The sequence below is a fragment of the Vanacampus margaritifer genome, chromosome 15 (assembly GCF_051991255.1).
Source record: "Vanacampus margaritifer isolate UIUO_Vmar chromosome 15, RoL_Vmar_1.0, whole genome shotgun sequence".
Lineage (NCBI taxonomy): Eukaryota > Metazoa > Chordata > Actinopteri > Syngnathiformes > Syngnathidae > Vanacampus > Vanacampus margaritifer.
This window is the reverse complement of record NC_135446.1, coordinates 12143647-12169340: the sequence shown is the minus strand read 5'-3', so window position 1 is coordinate 12169340 and position 25694 is coordinate 12143647. Positions and strand designations below refer to the sequence as shown.

Below are 25694 nucleotides of genomic sequence, written 5' to 3'. Positions count from 1 at the left end.
CGAGTCGATTCGTATTGGTCTGGTTTTGTGGACGATATTATTTGGAAGAAAGTCTGGCTCTTGCCCAATTATTATTTGATAACAAACAAGATAAAATAAGTTTAATTTAAAATAATTCATTGCATTTACCCTACTAAAGATAATATTGTAAAAAGGTTTAAGAAAAACATTGATGTATGCTGTAGCTTCTCCTGTGATTCTCCGTAAACTATGGTCAACTTGTGAATTTTTTCTGGCCTAGGCTATGTTTACTTAACTTATTTTGACAAAGATTTTGTTTTATTTTGGAAGAATATTATTTTGGGTTTTGTTGAAAGAATGGAGAAAGCAAAGCAAAGGTGTTTTTGGTTAATTTATTTATTAGTTAATTAATTTATTATTATTATAATTATTATTGTCTTTCATTAATGAACTCAGGCTTTATTTTCTGTCAATTAGATATTGTAAGAAAGAAAAAGCAATGAAGACTGTTTCTGCTTGTGTCGAATGTAACATAGTTATTTAATTTTATTTGACATGTATTTTTAGTTAACCCCTAGCGTTTCTTGTTTTTGTTTTTTTTATGTTCATGTTTGAATGGTACTTGTTCGACGTACATGATCCTAATTGTAAATTGACATGATTGAATAAAGTAAATTAAAAAGAAAAAAGAAACGAAAGGACCCAGCCGTTTGGATTTGGACACAAGCTGCGTTTCCAAAGGTCGACCCTTGTTTTTTACTTTTTGTAAGGATATTGAAGGGTTTGGAAGGACATTGAGGAGGGTTAAGACTTAGCAAGCGTTGTCGGTATTTAATAACTTAAAAAATGTACTGTCTGATTAGGAAAAAAAATGCTGTGTTTCCAAATGAGTCGCCATTGTAGAGTGACGTCACTTGTAGTCCGTCAGTGAAGTCGGGGTTTTACTTCAACTTCACATGTGGAATTTCCGAGTTCAACGGGGCGTTACCGTACACATTTCCTGGTTTAAACTCTGAAAAGTCCGATTTCTGACTATCCTCGAATGCAGCATACATCCACAGTCATGTGACTCGTGTTTACTTTATGGCTTTTCACTTCCGCCTTCGGTCGTCGCTCACCGCACTGTCAAAGTTGGGGGGCTTTATGTCGGGGGGGGGGAATGGTATGAGCGAACTGCAAAATAGTCGTCTCTGTTGTCCGGCTTCTTCCTGCGTGCAATGAGACTAGTAGAGACCCGCTTGAAGTAATGGCGGACGGCGAGAGGTCACCGCTGCTGTCCGAGCACTATGACGTCGGTAACTCTCTGGCAGGAAGATCGAACGGAGTCCTCGCTGAAGCCCAGAGTATGTCAGAATTGTGACATTCCGATATGTCGACATATACGACCCACTTCATGTTGCAGAGTTTGCCTGAGCTCTTTATGGTTGATGGTCACTAAATGTTTTTCACTTGATTTATTGGTGGTCATATTGTATACCAAATATGAACACGTAATGTTTTAAAACTATAAGCATGTAAAATTACAACAACAATCCTTATTTTGCTGTGTCAGTGTCACCATTCAGCTCTCATTCGCTAAATCACATCACTCAATCTCGCCTTTTAAACCCACATTCAGTGTTACAGATACTGCAAAAGTGTGTAACTGGAGGATGGCGACCCCAAGTGGACAAAAATGATCCCTGTATTTCAAATGCATGTCTTTATAAAGATTTAAAATGTGGCTGACGAAGGCATCTGTGATGAGCCAAATATTAAACGAAAGCCCCTCTCTCTTCCCTCTAGGCTTGGTGCCCGATGAACCACCTCCGCCCTACTCACCACGCAGCAGCCCAGATAGCTGCAGCGGCAGCAATGCTACAGTCATCAGCTGCCGCGTTTGTCAGAGCGCCATTTGCGTAGAAGGCAAGACGCACCAGCATGTGGTCAAGTGTGGCGTTTGCAACGAAGCGACTGTGAGTTCCGTATGTTTACTTCTTACGCATTGTACGTTTCAGAGGGTTTAAAACGCTGCAGATTCTCCTTCCTTCTGCAGCCCATCAAGAACGCTCCGGCTGGGAAGAAGTATGTCCGATGTCCGTGTAGCTGTCTGCTCATCTGCAAAGTCACATCGCAGAAGATCGCGTGTCCACGACCGTACTGGTGGGCTCACACGTTCTGGACCACGTTACTGGACCAAAACTAAAATCGAGCTAAGATTGTTCGTATGCAAAGATATTTCTTCTAAATGGGCAGTTTTATTGAAAGAACATTTTATTTGCATTCCGAATATTATTAGGTTAATAGACGTCTCGTCTGGTCTGTTCTTGTCAGTCAGGTCCTATCCTATCTATATAAAATAGTGTTAAGTAGGGGTGTGCCAAAAAATCGATTCTCATTTAGTATGATTCAGAATCGATTTTAAATGTGCCAAAATCGATTTTATTTCAATTATTTTATACTGTCTTGCTCTTGTTTGTGTGTGCCTTTTATTGGGAGCACTGTTCATGTTGTACACGATTTGGCCACTTAGGGGCAGTGCAGATCCGCTCGTTCTGATACATTGTTAAGTTGTAGCCACATAGAAGCAAAAAGTCATGATCAAGTTATCCCAATAAAATTAGTAGTTTTTTTTGCAGTGTAGGGTGTTAAGATGCTTCTCTGTATACATTCCTGAAGCATTTTGTATGAATAGTCGTTCTTATGTCACGAGTAGCGCGCTAATTAGCATTAGCGAGTCAGACTGGAGTAGATCATGACAATTCTTTGCATATCTATAAATTGAAGCAGAAATCATTGTCAATCAAATAATTTGTAATCTAGAATCATTCTGAATTGATTCTGAATCAAATCGCAGACCCAAAAATCTGAATCGAATCAAATCATGAGACTGTCAAAAATTCCCGGCCCTAGTGTTAAGTAGTGGTGCTATGATCGATTGGCCACCAATTGTGATTGGACGATTTCCGGGGGATATGTATGTGATTGGCATATGTTGATTGATGCATTTCATTGCTGATCACAAAAAAAAAGAAAACGATCATCCGTAGCATTTTGCTTACATTAAATAATATACTGTATTCATAATTTCATTACTTTTTTCAAGACCAATTTTTGCAGCATATCCATGTTGTTTTTCATTCGAGTGTCCTAAAATGATATTTTTGTTGTTTTCCTCCCAGTAAACGGATCATCAATCTGGGCCCAGTTCACATAGGCAGGGAAAGTCCGGAACCGCAGCGCTCACCCGTCGGCGTCCGAGTCATTTGCGGCCACTGCTCCAATACGTTCCTGGTACGACGCGCATATGTCAACCGTCCTCCGTAACCTCTCATGCGACCGACTCACCGTCTGTTTCTCTCCCAGTGGACAGAGTTTTCCCACAGGACCCTGTCCAGATGTCCGCACTGCCGTAAAGTGTAAACACCACTTTCCTGATCTGCATCGAGAACTCCTCGACAGGAAGTGATGTCCATGTTTGGTTTGGTGTTTTTATAGTTCCTCCGTTGGCTGGCGGTACCCGAGGAGGAGGAGCTTTCTGTGTCTCATGGTCTTCGCCGCAGTGGCCGCCTCCACCGCGGGACTGATGGTGAGTGTTAACAGAGGTGAGGAGAACGCAACGTCTGGACGGACGTAACCCTTATTTTGCATCCAGGTGGGAACGTGGCGGCCCGCTCGGTACTCCAACGGGATCTACGCCGCGTGGGTGCTGCTCGTCTTCATCGCTGCCTTGGCCCTAGCCAGGACCGTCTACTGGAGTTGTCTGAAAATTAGCCAGCCCATTCCAACATGATACAGGAGCGTAGTGAACCAAATCGCTGGCTGTACTTTTTTAAATATGTGCCAGGAGTTTGTTTATTAGCAATAAAGTGAACTTTTACTATTCACAGAGGTTAGGGACCAAGCCCGGTGCTAATCTGGATGTTTATAATTGCCTATATTCATAGTTTAAGATGCTCCTCTACTAACATGGTGCCTTTATAAGAAGCATGGGTTAGGGTCACATTTTAGGGCGTTACAAAAAAAGAGCACACAAATATGCGGGTATGTGTGAATAGATTTGAGTAACTATTAATGTTATTTTGGCATTCTGATTCAAACTGTACTTTGTATTTGTTGTTTCTTCAAACATTCACTGCCAAAGACGGCTATAGACGGTCAAAGATCAATTTTTACCAGGCTGGCAGTGAATGAGTTATTGTATAAGGTCACACAAAAATAATTTAAATGCTATGTTTTGTTGCGCTCAAAAGGAAATGTTCAGGGCTTGCTGAACAGTAATGTGGAAACACCTCATTGGTCATGTAAAACACCAAATGTTATTTTAATAAAAATGATCTTAAGCGATTTGGTCTTACGGCAGTGCAACGCACTGGTTGTCATATTAGCGTTGCAAATTTAGGGTTTTTCTACCTTACTCCTGTAGTAGCTAATTAAGCATAACTTGCAAATACAGTGTTCCCTTGTTTTCCGCTGGAATTAGGTTCCAAAAAATACCAGCAATAAATGAAGTCCGCGAAGTAGTTAGCTTAATAGTTTACATTTATTATAAATGTTTTAAGGCTCTAAAACCCTTCACCACACAGTTTATACACTTTTCTCATTGAGGCATTTACATTTTTTGTTGTTTAAACAATCTCAATGTTCAAACCTGCATCAATTTTATAAAATAGGTTAGATTACATGATTTTTTTATGCGTGAGCAAATCCTTTTTGATACCACTCTTGAGCCAAAGGGGGTGCTCGTTATGATGCCCTTAAGTAGGCATGGCATGACATGTCAAAAAGATAGACATCATAAGCCCCCACCCACAAAATAGAAAAGAGATAACACTACCCTCTAGTGGCCGAAAGCAGATACCATTAAGTTTTAGCGAACTGAATACTGTACAGTATAAATAATGTAAAAATAGGTTGTGCTACAACAAGTGCCTTATAAAGTGTTGCAAAGCCTGTAGTTGTCAATTTGCCAGATCTCAATTCATTTGAGCAAACGAATGGTCTCAGTCTGCTTTTGTCAATAAAAGCGCACTCAAGTGTTCAGCCTGAATGGACTCTTTGCACAAATCCACTACTTGCTGAACTCAATGCACTCTTTCATTTCCTGTATTTCATGATTGGACAAACCGATTAATCCAGGTGTGTCTGGCCATTGTCGTCGTGGTTACTGAGGTCAGGCACACCTGGATTAATCAGTTTGTCCAATCATGAAAGACAGGAATTGAAAGAGTGGTACTGAGTTCAGGAAGTAGTGGATTTGTGCAAAGAGCCCATTGGATTCCTGCCTGCTTCATTTCTGGGCTGTTTATTGTTCATTTAAATTGACGCCTGAAGAGGACCTGGTGCACCTGCTGGACGACTCGCCAAGTAAGCTGCGGCCATCTTAGTCCAGCTATGGACCAATAGCGATCCTGACATTGATGTCACATGTCCCAAAATGGGTGTTAGTGATGCCATTTTGGCAGCATAGAAAACACGTCCGCCACTTTGAGTAAACGGCAAACACCACACTTAAACAATGATTGACAGCTGTTGTGGACCACCTGCCACATCGAGAAGAGGCAAAAAAAAAAAAAGAAGGATGAGCATGCTCCAGTCCAGGCTACCAAAAGAGGAACTAATGTGTTGCTAATGTTGCACTTTATACATGTTGGCTGAATCAGCAGATGCTAACTGTTACCACACGCAAAATGCGGGGGAAATAGTCTGTTTTGTTCATTTGTGCTGCTACGGTTTGACCAACACCATAAAGAAGACTCTTTACGGCAAAAATGACGGCAGCCGCGGCTGAATTAGCAGCTGCTAAGTTGCTAACGTACCTCAATAGCACTGCAAGACTAGCATGAAACTGCTAACTTTGATGGCATTTTGACCTCACATAAAGGTCAACATAAACATCATCAATAAACATCAGTGGGAGAACTACTGTACATGTTAGGCAGGGGTCGGGCTGGGCTGGGCTGGCCTGGCCTGGGCTGGCCTGGCCTGGCCAGACCGGGACGGTTGGCCAAAGTCAAAATGCCAGGGCTGTTTTATTTTTTTTGTGCCAGCCAGTCCTGTTGGTGACAGACACGATAAGCGACAAAGATGAAGCCAAAATGATAACGAAGTCTGAACTTTTACTTTAATGTCAAGATGAATGGGTGTCGACAAGATGATGTTGTTTACTAAGAATATATATATATATATATATATATATATATATATATATATATATATATATATTTTTTTTTTTTTAATTATTGCAAACAGACAACTCAACTTTCTCAAATATCAGCATCGAAAGATAATCAATACAATATCAATAGAATTGAAACAATGACTCAAGATATTATAAACAAATACAGCACAAAGAAGAAAAAATATTATTATTATTATTATTATTTTTAAAAGGAAAAGTTAAAATACTAAACAGAGAAAAAAAAAACAGCCAAAGGTTATGCTGCAAGATGGTCATACAAAATCGATATATTTTTAGACGCAAGATCGCCATCCCCTGGCCAGTATGAGAAATGCTCATGGTGACAACTTCCGGAATCGAAAACAAAAATAAGATTTATCATATATATATATATATATATATATATATATATATATATATATATATATATATATATATATATATGTGCCTCGTTCTGTATCTTATTTACGTTTATGAAATAAAAATTGATAATCAAACTGTTATTATATCAGGCTTTTAGTTCCTCGTTCCAGACAACCAAACGAGAAAATCGATTTGTACAGTATTTCAAGTTGGGTGTTTCTATTTTAAAACGATAATAAAAAGGTTTTATTTATTTTTTAAATATCAGTTTTCAAACGAATATCCAATGACTAAAATAGACACGGACCCGCAACATACTACGGTCTTGAGAAATTATACAAATATAAGTAAATTAGAGCAAATCTCCATCTCTATTTTCAAAGCCTTTTGTTTTGTCAGATAACTTGATTGAGAGAATGTATATTCTGAACTCGTTATATAATATTGTAAAACGTTGCTTCTTTCCAAGGAATTTACAACATTGAATATATTTCGACATTAAAAGTAATACATTTATTAAGTACAGTAGTTCAAATTATTTTTCACAATAAAGGAAGCACTAGCGTCTCAATTTCACAAACTTCCGCTGCTGGTGACGTCACACAATCTGCTTGCTAGCAGCGTCGCGGCGTAGAACACGACCGTCAACGTTTACTACTGTTAAGCAAAGGTAAACACATAAAAACAATTTATTTGGGATTTAGTTTTAACATTATCATGATTGCTTTGTGTTGTGATGTTTGGACAATCATCCAGTTGTATCGTCCGAAGCAAAGAGGCCTGCACTTTTGTCAACAAGCGGGCATGGTGACCGTTTTTAACAAGCACATCGATTTTACATCAAAGTACAATAATTCTGTTTTCTGTCCCTGTTGGTGTAATGGTGTAACTTTGTGTCATTTTTTGGGGGGGGCCTACGAAGGCTATTAGGCCATGTCCATCTATCACGTTAACTGCAGAGAGGAGTCCTGATGTCGGGCTGGTGAACGTCGCAATGCAACACAACACGGACAATTTGAACTACAAGCTTTTAGCACAGCACGCTTTATTTTTATTTTTAATCCTTTCATTTACGTTGTTTTGCATTTTACTCCACTCTTCTACTGGCATTTTAGTTGTGTAAATAACTGGACAATTAGGGGTAATTGATAACACTTGTCTCTGATAATAACAGGAATAATTCAACAAAAAAGTGAATAGATGTGATCTGTCTTTCAAGACATGGCACATCGTGTGATGTTTGTTGAATATGCATTCAAGCCAACCCAATAAATCATGTTAGGATTTGTGTGTCATGATGCTGGTACTACTTCAACTGTGTGTCATTTTTTGCGAGAGACGAGCAGGAAGTAACCATGACCATGCGACTGTATCCGAAAGGAAAAGCAGAGTGGACGAGATGAGACGTTCCCACCAAGAAAGCGTTCCTGTCCAGTGAGAAGCGGTCCAGTTCCCTGCAGTAACCTCATTTTGTTTTTGTAACTTTTTCCAGCTTTGCGTTGACATCGACGCATTGTACCGCTTCTCCTGCTCCAGGCCCCCTCAAACAGCCACCTGTTTGGCGGAGTAGCCGGGAGCTTGTTCCTGATTAGCACACAGGCAGCCATGTCCCATCCCATGTATAACCCTTATGCGCCCCAAAGAAGACAGACAGAGAGTGACCCCCACAGGCTGTCTTTTGTCGGACTTGGACCCAGCCTCAGCTCGCCTGCAGGTCAATCGCAGGCTTCTGAAAGCCAGGCGATTCCTTCACTGGTGCCCAATTATCGGCCCCAACAAAGAGCCCAGACCAACAAAGACTTCCCGTCTTTAGACCAAGATGCTCGCAGGCAAGAATTCCTCTCCCCTGGTATGGCAGCAAGCTCTTACCAAAATATCAGCAGACATTTTGACGGCAGTGGTGGATATCTCAATCGTTTGTCAAATTATGACCGAACTAATATTGATGACACCTCCACCGCTTATTATCAGCCGTCCGGATCAGGGGGTCGTTCTTTGTTTGGTGCCGCCGGTGAGGATGATCGCAACCGCCGCTCCATTCCAAGCCGAGATTGCGGCAAGCCTGATGTGGCCCAATATTCTGAGCCCGCTCAACCTAAATATACGTCTGAGACTGCCGCCAACATCCTCGTGCATTTTGGACTTGAAAAGGACGATTTGGAACATCTTATCTCCTACTCTGAAGATCAGATCACCCCTGCCAACTTGCCCTTCATCTTGCGCCAAATCCGCATTCAGAAGGCCAAGAAGGCCTCGGATGCTGATCGGCCCAAACCATTCCGGGAACTTGCCCCCACCCGAGGCGGCCCTGCTAGTGGGGACAGTTGGAGAGGTCCTGGACTGGCGGAGGTGGAAAGAGAAGACACACCATCTTCTCTTCTTCAGTCGAGTAAAGTCATTGACTATGGACATACGAGCAAATACGTTGGCAGGTTGGAGGAGGATGTTGAGACCAGAGCTAAAAGAGCTGAGGGCGATAATTTGCTTACAATGGACAGTTTAGACCGAAGAAGTCGCAGTCCAGAGCCGCCGGTGCAGCAAGCGGGAAGCAGCGCTAACTTGACACCTTCTTCCCCGAAGGACAGTCTCAGCTCTTCCTTCAAATCAATCCTGAAATCTACCGCTCCCAAAAGTCACAACCCGGTCAAACCAGCGCCGACGAGTGCACAGCCAACGTTGCCCGTTTACTCTTTGCCGACTAAAGACTCAGATGCTCGAGAGAGTCGAGACATCCAACCTCCAGCCTCGAAACCCGCTGCTTTTGAACGAGTGCAGGAAAAGCCGAAGCCCAACTTAAAACCACAACAGTCAGTCCCCGTGCTTCGTCCTGTCCATCCCACCAGACCCGTTCTCGTAGTCCTCGGAAGAGACATTGCCAGCAGCAGCGGTGGCAACCAGCGTATAAGTGAAGCTCCAGCTGTTACAGACAAGTCCAAAAAACCAAAGAGGCCCGTGCAGCAGTCGAATATCAAGAAAGGGCAGTCACTAAAGCAAGAGTCCAACCAGAAGACACTGGAAGTCAAGAAGAAGCAGCAGGCCCCCAAGACCCAGCCACAGCTGGCCAAAAAGAAGTCATTGCTGCCACTACCAACGTCTGCACAGGTGGCGTGGCAGCATTTCCAACCCGTCCCGACGGGTTGCCCCATCCCTAGCATCTTAAGTATACCAACAACTCCGATATTCGCCGGCGCTGAACGTCCCCCGCAACTGCTCCCGGTGCAGGTGTCGGTCTTCAAGGGTTTGCCGACGGCAGCCATGATGCTGGACTATGCGGCGACCACGCCCAGAGTCTTTCCACACACGTGTTCACTGTGTAACAAAGGGTGCGCCCAGATGAAGGTGAGTGCACCACCCCCCTCTTGTTCTTTCTCGCTTTGGATGCGTGCGTCTTTCGATCACACTTTGTACGTAACACTGTTTGTTACATTTTGTGCTATGTTTGATGTGGACCTGTGTTTTGTCGACCAATCGGATGTCATCGTTTGAATAGCAACAGAAGAAACCAGCAACGATGACCATGGAGAATCCTTTTAAAAACTTTTTTGCCATTTTTATCTTCCTGTTTTCAACGCTCTGATGTTTATCCCATCAACACTTGTACTCCTAGACAAACTTTTGGCTAATATTTGATACATCAGGTTTTGAAAAAAAAATATTAGCCACGCCCATTTTGCATTGGCCTGTGGACTCCCAACAACTTACTCCCTCCCTGCGATGGGCTTTTTTCCCCCTGATCCCAGCATGACCTCCAGGCGTACAAGCCAAGGCAACAAGGACATTTATTTGGAGAGAAAAAAATCAATGGGGATCTTTGGAATGATGCCATGTGAACTTGTTGCTCTTCAGCAAGGAAATACATACTTTTAGTGTGTCTGTTATTTTGAATCCTGGGGAAAAAAGTATTTTTAGGAATCTGAAGGAATATCAAAATGTCCTGTGGAAGCTGTGATGGTGAATCTTATAATGCTTACTGCTCCTTTCATTAATTGCTGTATTTTGCCTACTAGGACTGGATCGCTCACCAGAACACCAACCTTCACCTTGAGAGCTGCAAAGTCCTTCGGAAGCAGTTGGTCTTCTTCTTTTTTTTTTTTTTTATATATATATATCTTGTCTACTTACACAAACAAAATTATTTTGTTCTTGAGAAGTTGAGATGTTTGACCTTGCTGTAGTCTGGTAAAACTTGGACCTTGTTCACACAAGTTATCTAATCAGAGATGTTTGATGGTACCACACAGATATCCAAAATGGGATGGGGAAATGTTGCATGTCTGCAAGGATGAAGAAAAAAAGAAGTCCAAGTCCAACTCACAGTCTCGGAGTAAGAGACCCCATCGTGGGGCTCGCTCATCTTCCCGCTCCAGCTCTCCCCGGCGCCGTCACAGCTCTGAGATCCAAAGGGAGAAGAGGACAAGAAGGAGGACTCAATCCCGCTCGCCTCTCAGCTCTGAGATCCAAAGGGAGAAGAGAACGACAAGGAGGAGGACTCAATCCCGCTCGCCTCACAGCTCTGAGATCCAAAGGGAGAAGAGGACGAGGAGGAGGACTCAATCCCGCTCGCCTCACAGCTCTGAGATCCAAAGGGAGAAGAGAACGACAAGGAGGAGGACTCAATCCCGCTCGCCTCACAGCTCTGAGATCCAAAGGGAGAAGAGGAAGACGAGGAGGAGGACTCAATCCCGCTCGCCTCACAGCTCTGAGATCCAAAGGGAGAAGAGGACGAGGAGGAGGACTCAATCCCGCTCGCCTCACAGCTCTGAGATCCAAAGGGAGAAGAGGAGGACTCAATCCCGCTCGCCTCACAGCTCCAGACACAAACACAGGTGCTGTCGCATTTTTGACCTATATGGTGGACTGGATTCTTTTAGGCTTGAAATTGTCGTTCTATAAATGTTCCAGGTCTTGTTCTTACACTCGCCCGCACTCTAGAAGCTGCGAGAGGCGCCCTTCAAGGCGCAGCCAAGATGGTCGCTTGTCGTCAAAGATTCATGAGAGGCGGTCCTCGTCGCGCAGGCGGTCCCGGTCCTCGTCGCGCAGGCGGTCCCGGTCCTCGTCGCGCAGGCGGTCCCGGTCCTCGTCGCGCAGGCGGTCCCGGTCCTCGTTGCCTAGGCGGTCCCGGTCCTCGTTGCCTAGGCAGTCCCGGTCCTCGTCGCGCAGGCGGTCATCGTTACAGAGCCACCGCGATAGGCACTCGTCACCAAATAGAAGCCGCGAAAGACGGCCATCCCCTAAAGAGAGCCCTGCTCCACAGAAGAGCCAGCGGACATCAACTAAGGCAGAGAGACTTGCAAAGATGCTTCTGGAATCATCAGGTCTGCCATCCTCGACAGACATGCGACATAATAAAGCTCATGTGAATTAACTACTTTGTCTTCTATCCAGCTGTCCAGTCAGTGCCGAAGCAGTCTGACTTGGAGACGATGGTGAAAACTCTGGCCCCCGCCTTGTTGGCGGAATTGGAAAAGATGAAATCGACTCCTTCCAGAGGAAGTGCCACTATGACATCCACAGCTGCCTCCTCTTCTGCAGCCAACAAAAAGCCAGTGGTAGCCAAAACCACCTCTGGCCAGCTGAAAGCTTTCTCTGCCAAGACCAAGGTTTGGTGCATGGGATTGAAAAATTAAGGTACGGTCTTCTCTTCTGACTTCCTTCAAAGTGTCTTCTTCACCTTTGCACAGCCTGTAAAAGCCTCTGTTCCAACCTTTGTGACACTCGGAACAGTTCACCCTTCTCTCACCTACAAGGAGGCTTTACAAGCCCAAAGAGAGGTAGCTTTCTCTGTTGTGTTTTTGCCTCCTATGCTTGAAGCATTTATTAATCAGCATGAATACCGTGTCTTCCAAGTCTCACTGTTTTCACTGCACGTGTGTATACACAGGCAGTTCTTTGTTATGAGAAAAAGGAAGATGAGAAACTGAGGAACACAAGGAACCTTAAAATAAGAGGACATCCCGTCTCAGTTCTGGAAAATAAGGTAGGTGTGTTGGCAGTGTATTTGTGTGGTACTTCTCTATAGATAAATCCAAATGTGTGTGTTCTGCTGCAGAACAATACTACCACGATGAAGATGGCCCATCCTCAGAAGTAAGTGTCATTACTTTTGACTCATGTGACTGCGTCAGTAAAAGGTTATAACATCACAATTGCATTGTTGTCTTAGAAATCCACCTGCACCATCCAAAGTCTTGAAGACGCAAACATTAAAAAGTGCCTCTGCCACGCCTGCTGCTCAAGGCAAAGGGATGAATGTCCCGGGCAAGCAGATTACCAAGCTTGTGAAAAAAGTTCCAGTGAAGGCTCAGGTAAAACCCACCTGCAAGGTCATCAGTGAAGCACAAAAAGCTGAAACAAGTACAGTGAATCCACTAAGAGGCACTGTTGTTGGGAAGATGGACACCGCAGATCAGCAGTACACTGTGGTAGAGGAAAAAAGAGCACCACAACCAACAAAGGTGACAGTACCTCCACAGCAAGCAGTGGTTGAAAGCAACCCGCTGCCTACGGAAAACGTAAGCGACTTGCAAGCTCCGCTCAAGCAAGGGTGTCCCGAGCCCATGGAAGTAGACTCTAGTTTACTGACAGAGGAGCAGAACCATCAGACTGTCGGGCTTCAAGCGAAACCTGCAGGAGGACCGATGGAGGACTCAGCTGCCAAACACACATGTGAACTTGAAAGCTCAGCTGTGCAGCAACAAGGTTTGTTACTCTGTATCTCTGCTGTCCGTTTTTTCTCTCACCTTTTTTAAGAGCTTAATGCTTGATTGCACCATTAAGGTTTAACTTTAAAAGCAGATTAAATCATGTTTTAAAACCGCTTATTTGGAGTCGGGTTGTGGTGAAGCCCAGACTTGGCTCTCCCCAGCCACTTGGTCTACAGTAGTTCCTCCGGCGGGAACCCAAGGCGTTCCCAGGCCAGTCGAGAGACATATTCTCTCCAGCGTGTCCTGGGTTTGTTTTTTTATCTCTTAAACCTGGTCTTTGGACAGGGCTGTTAACTTTATTTTTTCCACTCAAATGTAAGGAGAAAAATAAGTACTCTGAACACAAGTATGGAATTATGCACAAGTACAGTAACTATTCATTCAGTCTTACCACAACTGTAATTGGTTGACATTTGTTTCCTTGGTGGTTCCAGCTAAGACAGAAGCAGCAGTTATAGAGGATGTGGCGCCTCCACGGGGTTCTGAAGTAGCACTGGCAGAGGATGCAGTGCCCCCACGCGGCTCGGATGCAGCACTGGTGGTGGATTCTGTGCCTCAACGCAGTTCTAAAACGGCATTGGCGGAGACCTCATCCCAACTTGGCTCTGAAGAATCATTGAATGAGGATGCGGGTTCCGCACGCAATGCTGAGGCAGCAGTCAAGACGGATGCGGCGCCTTCACACAACTCTGACCATGCAGTGAAGAAGGAAGCCGTGCCCCCACGTGGTTCAGATGCAGCGGTGAAGGTGGATGCGTCACCCCCGCGTCGCTTCAACAATGCAGCGGCCCCGCAACCCTCAGAGGCCACAGCAAAGAAGAATGCAGTGCCCCCTTGTGGTTCTGATGCAGCAGTAAGAAAGGATGTGATACCCCAAGGCGGCGCCAATGCAGCATCAATGACAGATTTGACGGGCTCGCGTGAATCCGGTGCAATAGTTAAGGACAACCCAGCACCCCAGAGTGGCTCCATTGCAGAAGTGACAAAGGATGTGGTGCCCCCATGTGGTTCGGACACACCACTGCAGAAGGGCACAGCGCCCCCGTGTGGTTCCAGTGCAGCAGTAAAAAAGGATGTGGCACCCCAAGGTGGTTCCAATGCAGCATCAATGACAGATTTGACGGGCTCGCGCGAATCCGGTGCAATAGTTAAGGACAACCCAGCACCCCAGAGTGGCTCCATTGCAGAAGTGACGAAGGATGTGGTGCCACCTTGTGGTTCGGACACACCACTGCAGAAGAGCACAGCGCCCCCGTGTGGTTCCAGTGCAGTAGTAAAAAAGGATGTGGCACCCCAAGGTGGTTCCAATGCAGCATCAATGACAGATTTGACGGGCTCGCGCGAATCCGGTGCAATAGTTAAGGACAAGGACAACCCAGCACCCCAGAGTGGCTCCATTGCAGAAGTGACGAAGGATGTGGTGCCACCTTGTGGTTCGGACACACCACTGCAGAAGAGCACAGCGCCCCCGTGTGGTTCCAGTGCAGTAGTAAAAAAGGATGTGGCACCCCAAGGTGGTTCCAATGCAGTATCAATGACAGATTTGACGGGCTCGCGTGAATCCGGTGCAATAGTTAAGGACAACCCAGCACCCCAGAGTGGCTCCATTGGGGAAGTGACGAAGGATGTGGTGCCCCCTTGTGGTTCAGACCCACCACTGCAGAAGGATGCAGCACCCCAGTGTGCCTCCGACAAAATAGTAAAGAAGAATGCAGCGGCCCAGAGCGGCTCCAACGCAGCAGTGAAGAAGGATGCGGCGCTCCCGTGCAGTTCTGACGCAGCACAGATGCATGTGATGTCCCCATATGTTTCCGACGCAGCAGTAGAAAAGGATGTGGCGCCCCAATGTGGCTCCAACATCGTAGCAAAGAAGGATGTGGCGATCTCTCATGAATCCGACGCAACATGTAAGGACCATGCGGCGCCCCCGTCTGGCTCAGACGCCGCAGCAAAGGAGGATGCAGCGACTTCGCTCGAATCTGACGCAGCAGCAAAGAACAAGGCGGCACCCTCACATGGCTCAGATGCAACAGCAAAGGGGGATGTGGCACCCCCGCGTGGCTCAGGGGCAGTAGCAAAGGAGAATGCGCCGCCTTCGCACAAGTATGACACAGCAGCAAAGGAGGATGTGGTGCCACCACACGGTTCTGATGAAGATCCAAATCGCACCATTGGAGAGAGACTGAAAGAATGTTTGTTTAAAACTAGAATCGGTAAGCCCCAATTTGTCAACATTAAATCACTCACAAGTACTTGATTGTAAATTTGTCTCTGTTACAGCGTGCCTCAAAACCAAAACCCTCTTCATGCAAAAAGTAAGATGTCAGCGGACTTGGACTTTTTGACAGCTAGACAACCAACCAGTGGCTTTGATGTTCTGTCATTGCAGTTTTTTTCGTTGAATTTGACGCAGCTGTTGATCACCAACCTTCCCAATGATGAGCACAGCTACTGCAAGGAAGACCTCATTGATTTGATCAAGCGGTTTGGATTCAACAACTTTGATGAGGACATCTACATAATTCCTCAAGTAAAAATGGTAGGCTCTGCTTTCCTCCTCAGATCCAGGTATGAAAAGTCTCTTGAAGTTTCTGTCAGGTCTACTGTAATTGGAAAACAATCACCTTTTCAGGCATTTGTTCAAATGAAGGAAGCCAAGTCCGTGCGTGCTGCAGTGAGTGCGGGGTCAAGTGGAAAATTAATTCTCAAAAAATTTAAGTTGGATGTGCGCGTCCTGGCAACACACATCCCCATGTGGCCGGTATACAGCTGAAACACAATCACGCAATAAGGGCGACTTGACGCGATGTTAATCTGCGGTTTGTATTCCAGGCTGGCTTCTACAAGTCGGTGATGCGGATGATGAACGTTGTAAGTGAATCAATCCCGGTTAAATGTGATGACTGTGATCAATTTTGTTTGCAAACATCGATTTTCACCCTTTTTTACTTGGTCTTGCAGAACACGCGGATCGGCGCCCAGAGAATCATCTACGTCAAACAAATCGGGCCAAGCGAGACCGCCAGGGTCCGGGAAGCTTTGAGGAATATCGATGGTGTAAAAAATTTCATGCCACTCCTTTGCCAGGTTAGTTGTCTCGAAACACTAGTTTCAGGAGTCACTAGTTTGAGGAAGTCAATGTAAAAGTCGTTGATATTTAACTTATTTGTTGCAGATCTTTGTAGAGTTTGAGTCTCCCTTTGATGCTGATCGCATGGGCGTTTGGTACTTTCTCCACAATCAGTGTCCTAATTATCAGCTTCATAGGTTGGGTGTGCCTCAACTTGAATGTCCTTCACTACGTAAGTGCCTCAGGTTAGACAGCAGGTCGATATCAGGATGTAAAATGAGGACTAAAGGAAAGCGCTGGTACATTTCTCCACAGCACCAAGCCTTCCTGAAAAAGCCATGCCAGACAGCAGTGAGGCGTTTGCCGGGCTGACTGTTCCCACAACTGAAAATGACATTCCGTATGGCACCTGTTCCCCATTTTACCTGACCTTGAAGAATGTACCCTACATGTTTCCAACCATTTCCCCCTGGTTCGTCATTCCACGTAAGTCGCGCTTCTTCTGACCCAGGCGCCCGTCTAACATATGGAGTCAGCAATGAGGTGCGCTTCTTCCAGGGTTCAAGACAGTCAGAAATGGGTACAACATTTACGAGGCTGAGCTTAGTGGCGCGACAGCGGTGCGAACGGTCATGTTGACGGGCTTGCCTCAAGAGCATTACAAACACGAGGATGTGGCCCAGCTTGTGCGCCCATTTTTGACCCAGAAGGAGCTTGAGTCACTGCACTCGGATGTGCACGTGCTTCCGCTGCAGAGGAGGGTGAGGACACTTGCGGCGCCGCACGTTGTTTGGATGGCATTGTGCTCATCACACTTTGTTGTCTTCTGGCTTGCAGGCATTTGTGAAATTCAAATCCTGGAACACGTGTTGCCGCTTCGTCCGCGGTCACTTCGGAAAGAGGCTGTCGGTGGGCAGCTACAAGCTCACGATGCACTTTGTCCTGGAGAACATTTTCACTGACCGCAGCGAGGTACAAACACTGGCAAAACCAACTATTGATGTCGTCACTGACCGTTCGATTTCTGCTATGTTGACAGTGTAACATATACACATCGCTAATGCGGCTGAGCAACTCGGTGAGTCGATATCGTGAAAGTCATTGGCGCTGTTCTGCGGATTGGTCTTAAGGAATGCTGTGTGTCTTTCAGTACGTTGGAGAGGTGGAGTCGCTGGCCGAGCGTCTGTTGTGCGTGGAGATCTCTGAGACCCAAAAAGATACCATACGCCTTGTTCTATATTTGGTCTCGTGTCATGCCACGTTTGTCAACTTCCTCCCTCTGGCCAACAAGGTACAATAATGGCAAAATTTCTCTTTGTAAATTCAGACAAATGAAAGGTCGTCTTCTCTGTTTTAATGATTATTTCACCACCCAGATATACATTGAGATGACCGACTCTGCAGGAGTTGAGTGCGCAGTGGAGCAATCCAAAGATTTTAAACCAAAGTCTCAGAGAGACCGCACCGCTTGGTAGATTTCCTTCTCTTTTAATGCAAGCGTGATTATTTATTCACCAATGTTTGACTAATTTTCCCAAACTTCTCTACTCGCGTTCTTAGGCTTCCAGTTAAATATTTTGTCAGGTAAGAATTTCCAATAACTGAACCGATGATATGATGAAGTCATTCCAGAAATCACAGCCTTTTTGTCTAGTTTCAGATTAAACAACCTCAAACCGCACCTTCGGGAGACAAAGGTGAATCTTGAGAAGGACAAGGCCGCTCCGTCAGCCGCCCCACTGGCCGCATGTCCACCCACTGTGCCATTGATGTCTCCCACCGCTCCATCAGCTGATCCTGGACAACCCGCCGAGAAGGTCGCATTAGCACCACAGGTTGAAGAAATGGCAGATAAAGAGGACGACAAGAAAGTGGCATGTTCGATTGCTGAGGTGGCCACAGCTGTTCATGACGATAAAGAGAACATTTTGTCAAAGGTTGAGGATGGAACGCTGTCAGCTTCAGCCTGTGGTGGCAATGAGACCGAAACTCTTAGCAATAACAAGACAACAGCTGAAGAAGAGAGCAATAACAATATATTAACTGTAGATAATAAAGAAGAGGCTCCCCCCGTTGAAGAGGAAACACTTGCGGAGTGTGATGATGGATTGGTAAGTCTTTGTTTTAGTGTACTTCACCTTGTACTGTAATTTTTGTCACCATGGAAACAATTGTCTGAATAGTTTACTTTTTGTGTTGAAGATTGACAAATGTGCTAATTTTGATGTCGATTTCTGTCTTCTGAGGCAGGAAGATATTAAAAATTCCGTCTTATTAAACGCAATTCTTTTTGACCAGCAACCCTTCGACATGGAAGAATTTGTCACAGTCGATGAAGTTGGCGACCTGGAGGACAGCATGGGCATGGTCCCCTCTCCATCCAAGAGATCTTCCCCCCACGCGGATCCGTTTCCTGCTTCCAAGCGGACCAAAGCAATGGCCTCAGAAGAGTCAAAGAGCTCCGTGCCGCCCTTACCAGCCTCGTCCAGAAGCACCAGAAGCTCATCCAGAAGGAGCCTGTCTTCTGGGTCCAATTCGGCACCCCCTACAAGGTCCACCCCAAAAAGAAGCCAAAAAAAGGCAAAGAATATACATGAGGGAAGTCCAATTTTACCTCCCGCTGATTGCCAAAAAAATAACTTGGCAACGGCCAGCAGGGAAAGTTATCAAGTGTTGGCTAGTGTTGGCGATGACCAAAAATCTCTCCCGAACGGAGCCAGCCACATGAAGCTTGATGTCTCTGGAGATTGCGGCGCTGAGCCCCAAGCAGCTGCGGTTCAGGAAAACATCAGTCAAATTGAAAATGTAGAGGAAGAGCAAGCACAAGCAGTTTCTACACCTCAAGTTGATGAGCAGGAAAACGGAGGAGGACAAATCCAGGTGACAAATGCGGAGGAGGAAGACGTTGACAAAGAACAGATGGCAGAATCCTGCCAAACAAACAAGGATGCTGTTTCGGATCCACCTTCAGCTGACATTGATGAACACGTTCTAGAGACGTCTGGTGGCCAGCCAGGCAAAGACACTATGGCCTCAGGACAAGGAGAGGAAGAAGCAGAAGCACATCAGGTGATCGATTCTGTCAAAGAGCCGCCGGCGTCCACTGAGATTGATCGCAGTGTCCCAGAAGCGTCTGAGACGCGCGCCGCTTCAAGCAGAGCCCTCAAGGGTAAAGTGCAAACCTCTTCAAAGAAGCAAGAGATGTGCCTTGTGACGGATTCTTTACAAGTTGGACAGTCCAGCAGCACACCAGAGCCAGGTAGGAGGCGGAGCACCAGAGGAAAAACACAAGCGCCAACCACCCAAATGTCTGCGAAGGATGAGCCCACTTTGCACATTGTAGACTCTGTGGAAGATGAAACGGGCGTCACCACGAGGGCCACCAGAGGGAAACGAGGAAGGCCGCCTAAGAAAGTCGCATCTAGTGAGAAGAGAGCTCAAGAGGAAAAGGATGCCACGAGGAGAACTCCTTCGAGAACGTCACATGAAAGCGCTAAGGAAAAAACACCAATGAGGATTGAGGCCATTATAAAAGAGGAGCCCATCTATCAAGTCCTGGACCAGGAAAAGGTGTCTCCAGCTCCAAGAGGAAGGGGAAGACCTAAGAAAAAGGGGAAAAGGATAAAAATTGAAAAAATTGACACAGTTGATGAAGAAGCAGCAGCAACATTTCAGGTTGTGGACTCTGTGGAGGACGAAACGGACCAGGATCTGCTCTCTACTGAAAATATTCCAAAAAAGGAAGATGTGACCGACGGGACGTCTCCCGCAAAGCTAGCGGATGAGGAGGAAGCGGCGTATCAAGTGGTTGATTCGTTGGAGGAAGATCCGGCTGAAGAAGAGGGAAGTGCCACGGGCGTTTGTGGCTCAGTGAAGACGGACGGACAACAAACTGAATTTGGAAACGAAGCAACAAAATGTGAAAAGAAACAAGAGGCCGATGTGAAAGATGCTGAGCTTTCCCAAATCAAGTCCACGACGCAGGAAGACTCACCGGACGGCAAGAAAAACGAGACTCTGCCTGCGGCAATTGCTCTCGCGCTGGACCAAGTGAGCGACGAAGAGGAGGATTTCTCCGACGACGTCGCCGCCAAGGAGCCAAAGGAGCGAGCCGAGCAGGAACGGAAGAAAAGCCAACGCTGGAAGCGGAATAGGTCCAGAAGATCGCGGCCAAGCAGACACGAGGTTGAGCTGGCAACGCTGGATCAAGTGGAGGAGGCCGGCAAGGAGCGGGCGCCAGGAAGCGACGTTTCTGAGGGGGAGCTCGCGCTGGTTTCTGAGGGGGAGCTTGCGCTGGACCAGGAAGAGGCAATCGGGCAGCACCCAGCCGAAGAGGCAGAACAGTCAGAGGACTGTCGGAACCCTGAGGTGACTGTTCATTATGGCCTCAGGATCTTAAATGATAAATCAGGATTTGCAGATGGGGCCTTCAATAAGGTTATGATGTACCGTTATGCACTAACAGCACAATATCACCCCAAAATCTTGATCAATTGCTAATTTGTTGCGCCGTTATTGAATCAACACACCAATCCCCTTGATATCGCCTTTTAATATCTCTTTAATATATAAGTATTTTCAAAGGTCTTAGTGATGCAATAAATGAATTTGCACACATTTAACTTTGTGGCTTACATATCCAATTTCATGGATATTCCGACTGGATCAAAAGATTGCAGCGATCCATTTATAATTAAATACTATTATCTTAAAAAAAAAAAAAACATCCGGCCTTTTAAATCTTGAGGCGACATAATGCCGCATGGCTCCTGTGAAGCAAGAGTACGTTTTACAACACTTCCCAGACCGTTCAAAGGTCCAAGAAGAGTTATTAATTGGTGCTCAAGCAATTTCCAACAACTTGAATAACAGACGACTTGGGGACAATTTGGAATTGTTTTCGACAGACATTGATGCTTTGGTACCTTAATTTCTTGTTTTGAAAAAAAGTGCACACAATAAATTTGACATTTTGTCTTGAAGTGGCCATTTTAAGGTCAATTTGGCCATTTACTAGCAAACAGGTGGGCCCCAAAATATATAATCAAGCAATCAATTTTTTTGCAGATCGCTTCACAAAGCAGGTAATAATAAAAACAAAGCCACCCAACTTCCCATTTGTAGTCGTCCGAATAGATGATTGAAAAACATGAAAAGGCTGTGCACCGAGGAATTGTTTTTTTTCATACATCTTCTATGGTTGCTAAAGCTGATTTGTTGCGTTTTGCAGACTCTTTTGACTTTAGATGAGATTGGTGATGAGGATGAAGATGGGAAAAATGAAGCTCTGGGGACGTCGCAGTCTGCTAAACGCAAACGTAGCTACGGCACGGGTTAGTATGTAGTAAATAAAGGGGGCGGGGATCATGTAAATGACGGTTCAAAGGGACGTAGGAAATGTGACGTGTTTGGTTTTTCTTCAATGTAGAGGACAACACAACCTTGGTGGCACTGGACCAGGTGGGACACGTTGACGAGGACGTCCTGAGATGCGGAGTTGAGAAGCGACATCGATCCGCTTCCGGTTAGCCTCATGGGTAGATGTTTTGCCAAAGTGATATGAATCGACGTAAACAGTTTCACAATGTTGTGCCGCAGAGAGAATTTCGACCGGAGCGAACCAGGACGAGACCGACGTAGCGACCTCATGTGACGCTTCCCGGCCGCCGAGCGTGCACCTGGAGGAAGAGAAGGAAGAGAAGACCGAGAAGAAACCAACGGGGGAGGAAGTGGAGGCAAAGGAGGAGGAGGAGGAAGAGCTACCTGCATTTGCTGGGCAGCCTGTGCAGAGTTCACTGCAAAAACTGGGTAAAAATAATGACAGGGAATTATTTAATGGACCACGATTATTAGCCGACTGAAAAGAAAAAATTGGGGTTACTTAAAACAACTACCATAATGTTAAAAGTAATGTCTATTGTATAGAATTATCATTTTTATTTTCAGAAAAACTTACACTAACTAGCCTTTGAATAAAATCTCAATAGGTTAACCATAACTTCAGATTTTTTTTTAAGTAAAAAAAAAAAAGTGAGATGACACAAAGCTGCATGGTATGAAGTAGTATCTTGGGAGATAATGAATCATGCTTAGATTTGAGTTTTTGTAGTTAACACTGCCTCTTGCCACTTGTTTTTTGTGTAATCGTGTAACCATTGTGTTCTTCTGCAGGCAAACGTACAGCGGAGCTCGTTTCAACCGCAGCGAAACGATCACGGTCTGAGTCTCCATGTGGCGCGCCGGCTTTTGTTCTGCCAGCTTATAAAGCCAACAACCCTCTCGGTACCAAAAATGCACATTAGTTTTTGTGTGTGTGTGTGTGTGTTTTTTTCCTTCTTTTTTCCCTGACAATTTGTGTCTTGTTTATTGATGTGCAGGTACGGAGTTTGTCATGCCAAAATCTGGCTTTTTCTGTGAGCTCTGCTCAGTATTTTACCTGAAAGAGAACGCAGCCAAAGAGACACATTGCAGCAGTAGGAGACACTATAACAACTTAAAGGTATGCTCCATTCACACACACGGCGCCTTTCTGCAAATCTCCCCTTTTTTTATAACTCTCTTGTCTCCCAACAGAATTACTATCGCAAGCATGAACAGAATTTAAGAAGATCTACTCAAGGCTCCGTCTCCGATTGAGCTCCGTTCCAACGGCTGTAAAAAATATATGTATATATTTTTGTCTTTCCACGTTTACTCGTCGTTTTCCTTAGCACAATTTGATTCAAGAGCTCAATCATGTTTTAAGTTTTTAGTTTTGTTATAGGTCATGTAAAAGGGAAACAACGAAAGTCGTGTCCTTCCCGTGCTTGGTTTTGTGTGCATTCAGATACTGTTGACATTTAAACTGTTGATTAAATGATCACAGTAAAATGGTTCCCTGTGTGATTATTTTTACGGTAGTTTTGTCTAAGCAGATCATGGGACACGCTTCCAGTATGCATAATCCTTCTCCAGTCTGTCTTGAAGGTGTCTCCTCTTGAAAAGTGGAGTTTTTTCTTGGTCTTCTCAGGCCATACCTATGCAGAGTTCTGGTGATTGTCTTCTTCAAGACTATAAATCCTGATGTGGCCAAGTAATTCACCAGTGTCTTAGCAGATCTGGCGTCTTTAGACACATCTCTCACTAGTTTTCTTTCCAGTGTTTTTGAAAACTTTCGTTTCCTACCCTCTGCCAGGTTTGTTCTGAACTGTGCGTCTGTCATTGAATCCCTGGTTTATACTTCACACTCTGGTTATTGACATTTGGAAATGCTTTGATAGCTTTCATTATCCTTCTGCTGCCTTGTGTGCATCAGTAATACTTTTTCTCAAGCCCAAACTGATTTCTTTAGTTTTTGCCCTGGTAATTTCTCAACGGACAGTTCAATGACCCCTACTAAGGCTTTTAATTTAAACAATTTTTTTAAACCTAAACTTGAGTGAAATCTCCTGATTCACCTTACTACCTTTTAAGCACTTCACCTGTGGAGTTAAATCACATAACTGCACCAAAGGGGTTTATGCAATGACTTAATAAATGGTCATTTCTTAAAGGGGGCTAATAATAATGTCCCTGGTTGTTTTTCCTTAATTCGATTTTGGTGTACAAATATAAATAATTTGTGCCTTCTAAAGAAAACTAGTATGTTCAGAAATGCTATGTTGAAAATCTCTTGCTCTGTTAAAAAAAATGTACTTTGTAGTATTTTGAAAAAAACTGCAAATTTCATTGGGGGGGGGGGGGGGGCTACTAATTTTGTCCTCAACTGTACGTGCCGGGGTGGGGTGGGGGTAAACAGTAATAGTGACTCAGCAACCTGCGATACAGCGTCTTTACCACAGCACGTCACTGTTTACCGTATTTAGAGACTAATGTCCGAGCTGAATACTGTAATTGTTATTCTCAAAACAAATAGTTTAGTTTGTTTGTCCCCACGGAATGAAACACTAAAAGAAAAAAGATGCCTTCACGTTCTATGGGAAAGATGTTCCTTACCACTCGGAAACTCCTAATTACGACCCAGTTCTGTTCATGTGATTTTTGTTGTTATAGTAATATTGTGTATGCTACGTAATTGTGTAGATTCTAAAACAACCTGCTGTGCTAGCGGACGTTAACTCGCTTATAAGTGTTAATATTTCTTTACATTCACAAATCCTTCGGCGCTCGCCGCCATGTTGAAACTTGAATAGTTGTCTTAAATCGGAAACTCAGGTATTAAAATAAATTTCCACTTGTCCAGTAGAAAATACAACATGAGGGGGCGTTCAAATGCAATTTTCTACTCGACATAAGGTATTTACCATAATCTTGATACCACATGAAGGCAGCATAATTTCAGGAAATATTAGGCAAACTACTCTTACACGTTTTCGGTATGCCTCTAAAGTCATGAAAAACTCAACAAATTAAAGTCCCCTCAGCTTTGGAATGTGTCGAAAAGAATGCAAGAAGTCGAAATGTGAGTATTTACATTTCTGTCACTATGTCAGACTCCGCATCACAGCTATTAGCTCAACATGACACAAACGTGTGTTCTGTAAAAAAAAAAAAAAAAAAAAAGGTCGAATAATGACATCACATTAAATATATGTGGCGAAAAACAGCCATATAGTTACACAAGAAGTCACAAATAGTACAAATTGTGATTTTTAGCGTTCACAATCTTGTCTGTTTGGTGAAGTTTGACCTCAGTGAGCGTGTGTTTGGGTATTTTTGTGTGTGCATGCACTTGTGGTCCAAAAATAAAATACACTCTGTGCATGTGTGTGTGTGTGTGCGCGCGTATGTGCGTGTTCGTCGGGGTGGCATGCTGGTGAGAGTGAGGCAGTTTGGAGCAGCAGCTGTAATTTAGCATTCTGTCTCTTCTATCTAATACTAGTCACTCGTCTCCCAGGACAACATTTGGATATTCCACCAGGTTCCTGCTGTGTGTGTGTGCGTTTGTCATGCTGCGTGTGTTCATTCTGTGCGCAGAACGCCTGCAAACGCCGGATGACGACATCAGCGACGCCTACTGCACCGTCACCCATGAAGGTAAGGGTGTGGTTAAGACGACTTGGAAATGGGATGGAGGTGTGAAATTGATGTGCGGGGAAATAAACATTATTATTATTATTGTTTGTGTTATAATTGATCCGGCGCACTAGTCCCCCTCCTCCTGCCAAACAGCTGAGAGGCTATTATTGGAAAGCTGGCTTCAATGTCTCCCGGAGGGAGGGGGCACGCTGCTGATTCAAGCTCTCATCCATGTTCTCAGTTTTTTTTTGACAAGGATAAAAATTTGTGTCAAAGAAAGCACAAACACGATTGCAACAGATACAATCAATAAAAAATAAATAAAAGGGATGGCAGCGCTGCAGTTAGCAAGGGACAGTCGAGGAAGAGAGAACAGGAAATGTTGGGATTTCCTCTGGATGGGATGTGTGTGTGTTCCGGACACACTCAATTGTTAGCC

The 25694-nt window shown here is 44.8% G+C and overlaps 3 protein-coding genes across 10 annotated transcripts in view; all 3 read left to right on the top strand.

Moving 5' to 3' along the window:
- The first annotated feature begins 1051 nt into the window (after positions 1 to 1051).
- Positions 1052 to 4287, top strand: LOC144035232 (type I phosphatidylinositol 4,5-bisphosphate 4-phosphatase-A-like). Its single transcript, XM_077544770.1, has 7 exons — positions 1052 to 1304; positions 1747 to 1916; positions 1997 to 2103; positions 3123 to 3234; positions 3307 to 3359; positions 3439 to 3529; positions 3596 to 4287. The coding sequence occupies exons 1-7, from the start codon at positions 1208 to 1210 to the stop codon at positions 3731 to 3733; spliced, it is 768 nt and encodes a 255-aa protein (XP_077400896.1). The 5' UTR covers positions 1052 to 1207; the 3' UTR covers positions 3734 to 4287.
- Positions 4288 to 7076: 2789 nt separating this feature from the next.
- LOC144034647 (uncharacterized) lies at positions 7077 to 23132 on the top strand. 5 transcript variants are annotated; one of them, XM_077543571.1, is made up of 33 exons: positions 7077 to 7154; positions 7977 to 9823; positions 10492 to 10553; positions 10726 to 10925; positions 10989 to 11310; positions 11387 to 11799; positions 11870 to 12084; positions 12166 to 12255; positions 12366 to 12461; positions 12534 to 12571; positions 12648 to 13183; positions 13623 to 15401; positions 15469 to 15503; positions 15578 to 15727; positions 15821 to 15949; positions 16021 to 16059; positions 16150 to 16275; positions 16364 to 16490; positions 16574 to 16744; positions 16817 to 17019; positions 17096 to 17230; positions 17298 to 17336; positions 17409 to 17549; positions 17635 to 17729; positions 17819 to 17842; positions 17913 to 18369; positions 18557 to 20626; positions 21489 to 21591; positions 21687 to 21782; positions 21857 to 22066; positions 22430 to 22540; positions 22636 to 22757; positions 22832 to 23132. In XM_077543571.1, the coding sequence occupies exons 2-33, from the start codon at positions 8090 to 8092 to the stop codon at positions 22892 to 22894; spliced, it is 10131 nt and encodes a 3376-aa protein (XP_077399697.1). In that variant the 5' UTR covers positions 7077 to 7154; positions 7977 to 8089; the 3' UTR covers positions 22895 to 23132. The 5 variants fall into 5 exon arrangements, with proteins under 5 accessions (XP_077399697.1, XP_077399696.1, XP_077399695.1 ...); XM_077543570.1 differs by having other exon boundaries at positions 10726 to 11310; positions 11417 to 11799; XM_077543569.1 differs by having other exon boundaries at positions 10726 to 11310; positions 17919 to 18369.
- A 1892-nt stretch (positions 23133 to 25024) lies between these two features.
- The window catches only part of dysf (dysferlin, limb girdle muscular dystrophy 2B (autosomal recessive)), a 30988-nt gene continuing 30318 nt past the window's right edge, over positions 25025 to 25694 (top strand). For all 4 annotated transcript variants that reach the window (XM_077543854.1, XM_077543856.1, XM_077543852.1 and 1 more), the window contains exon 1: positions 25025 to 25273. In XM_077543854.1, coding sequence (XP_077399980.1) covers positions 25186 to 25273 — 88 coding nt within the window. In that variant the 5' untranslated portion in view covers positions 25025 to 25185. The remainder of the gene's footprint in view (positions 25274 to 25694) is intronic.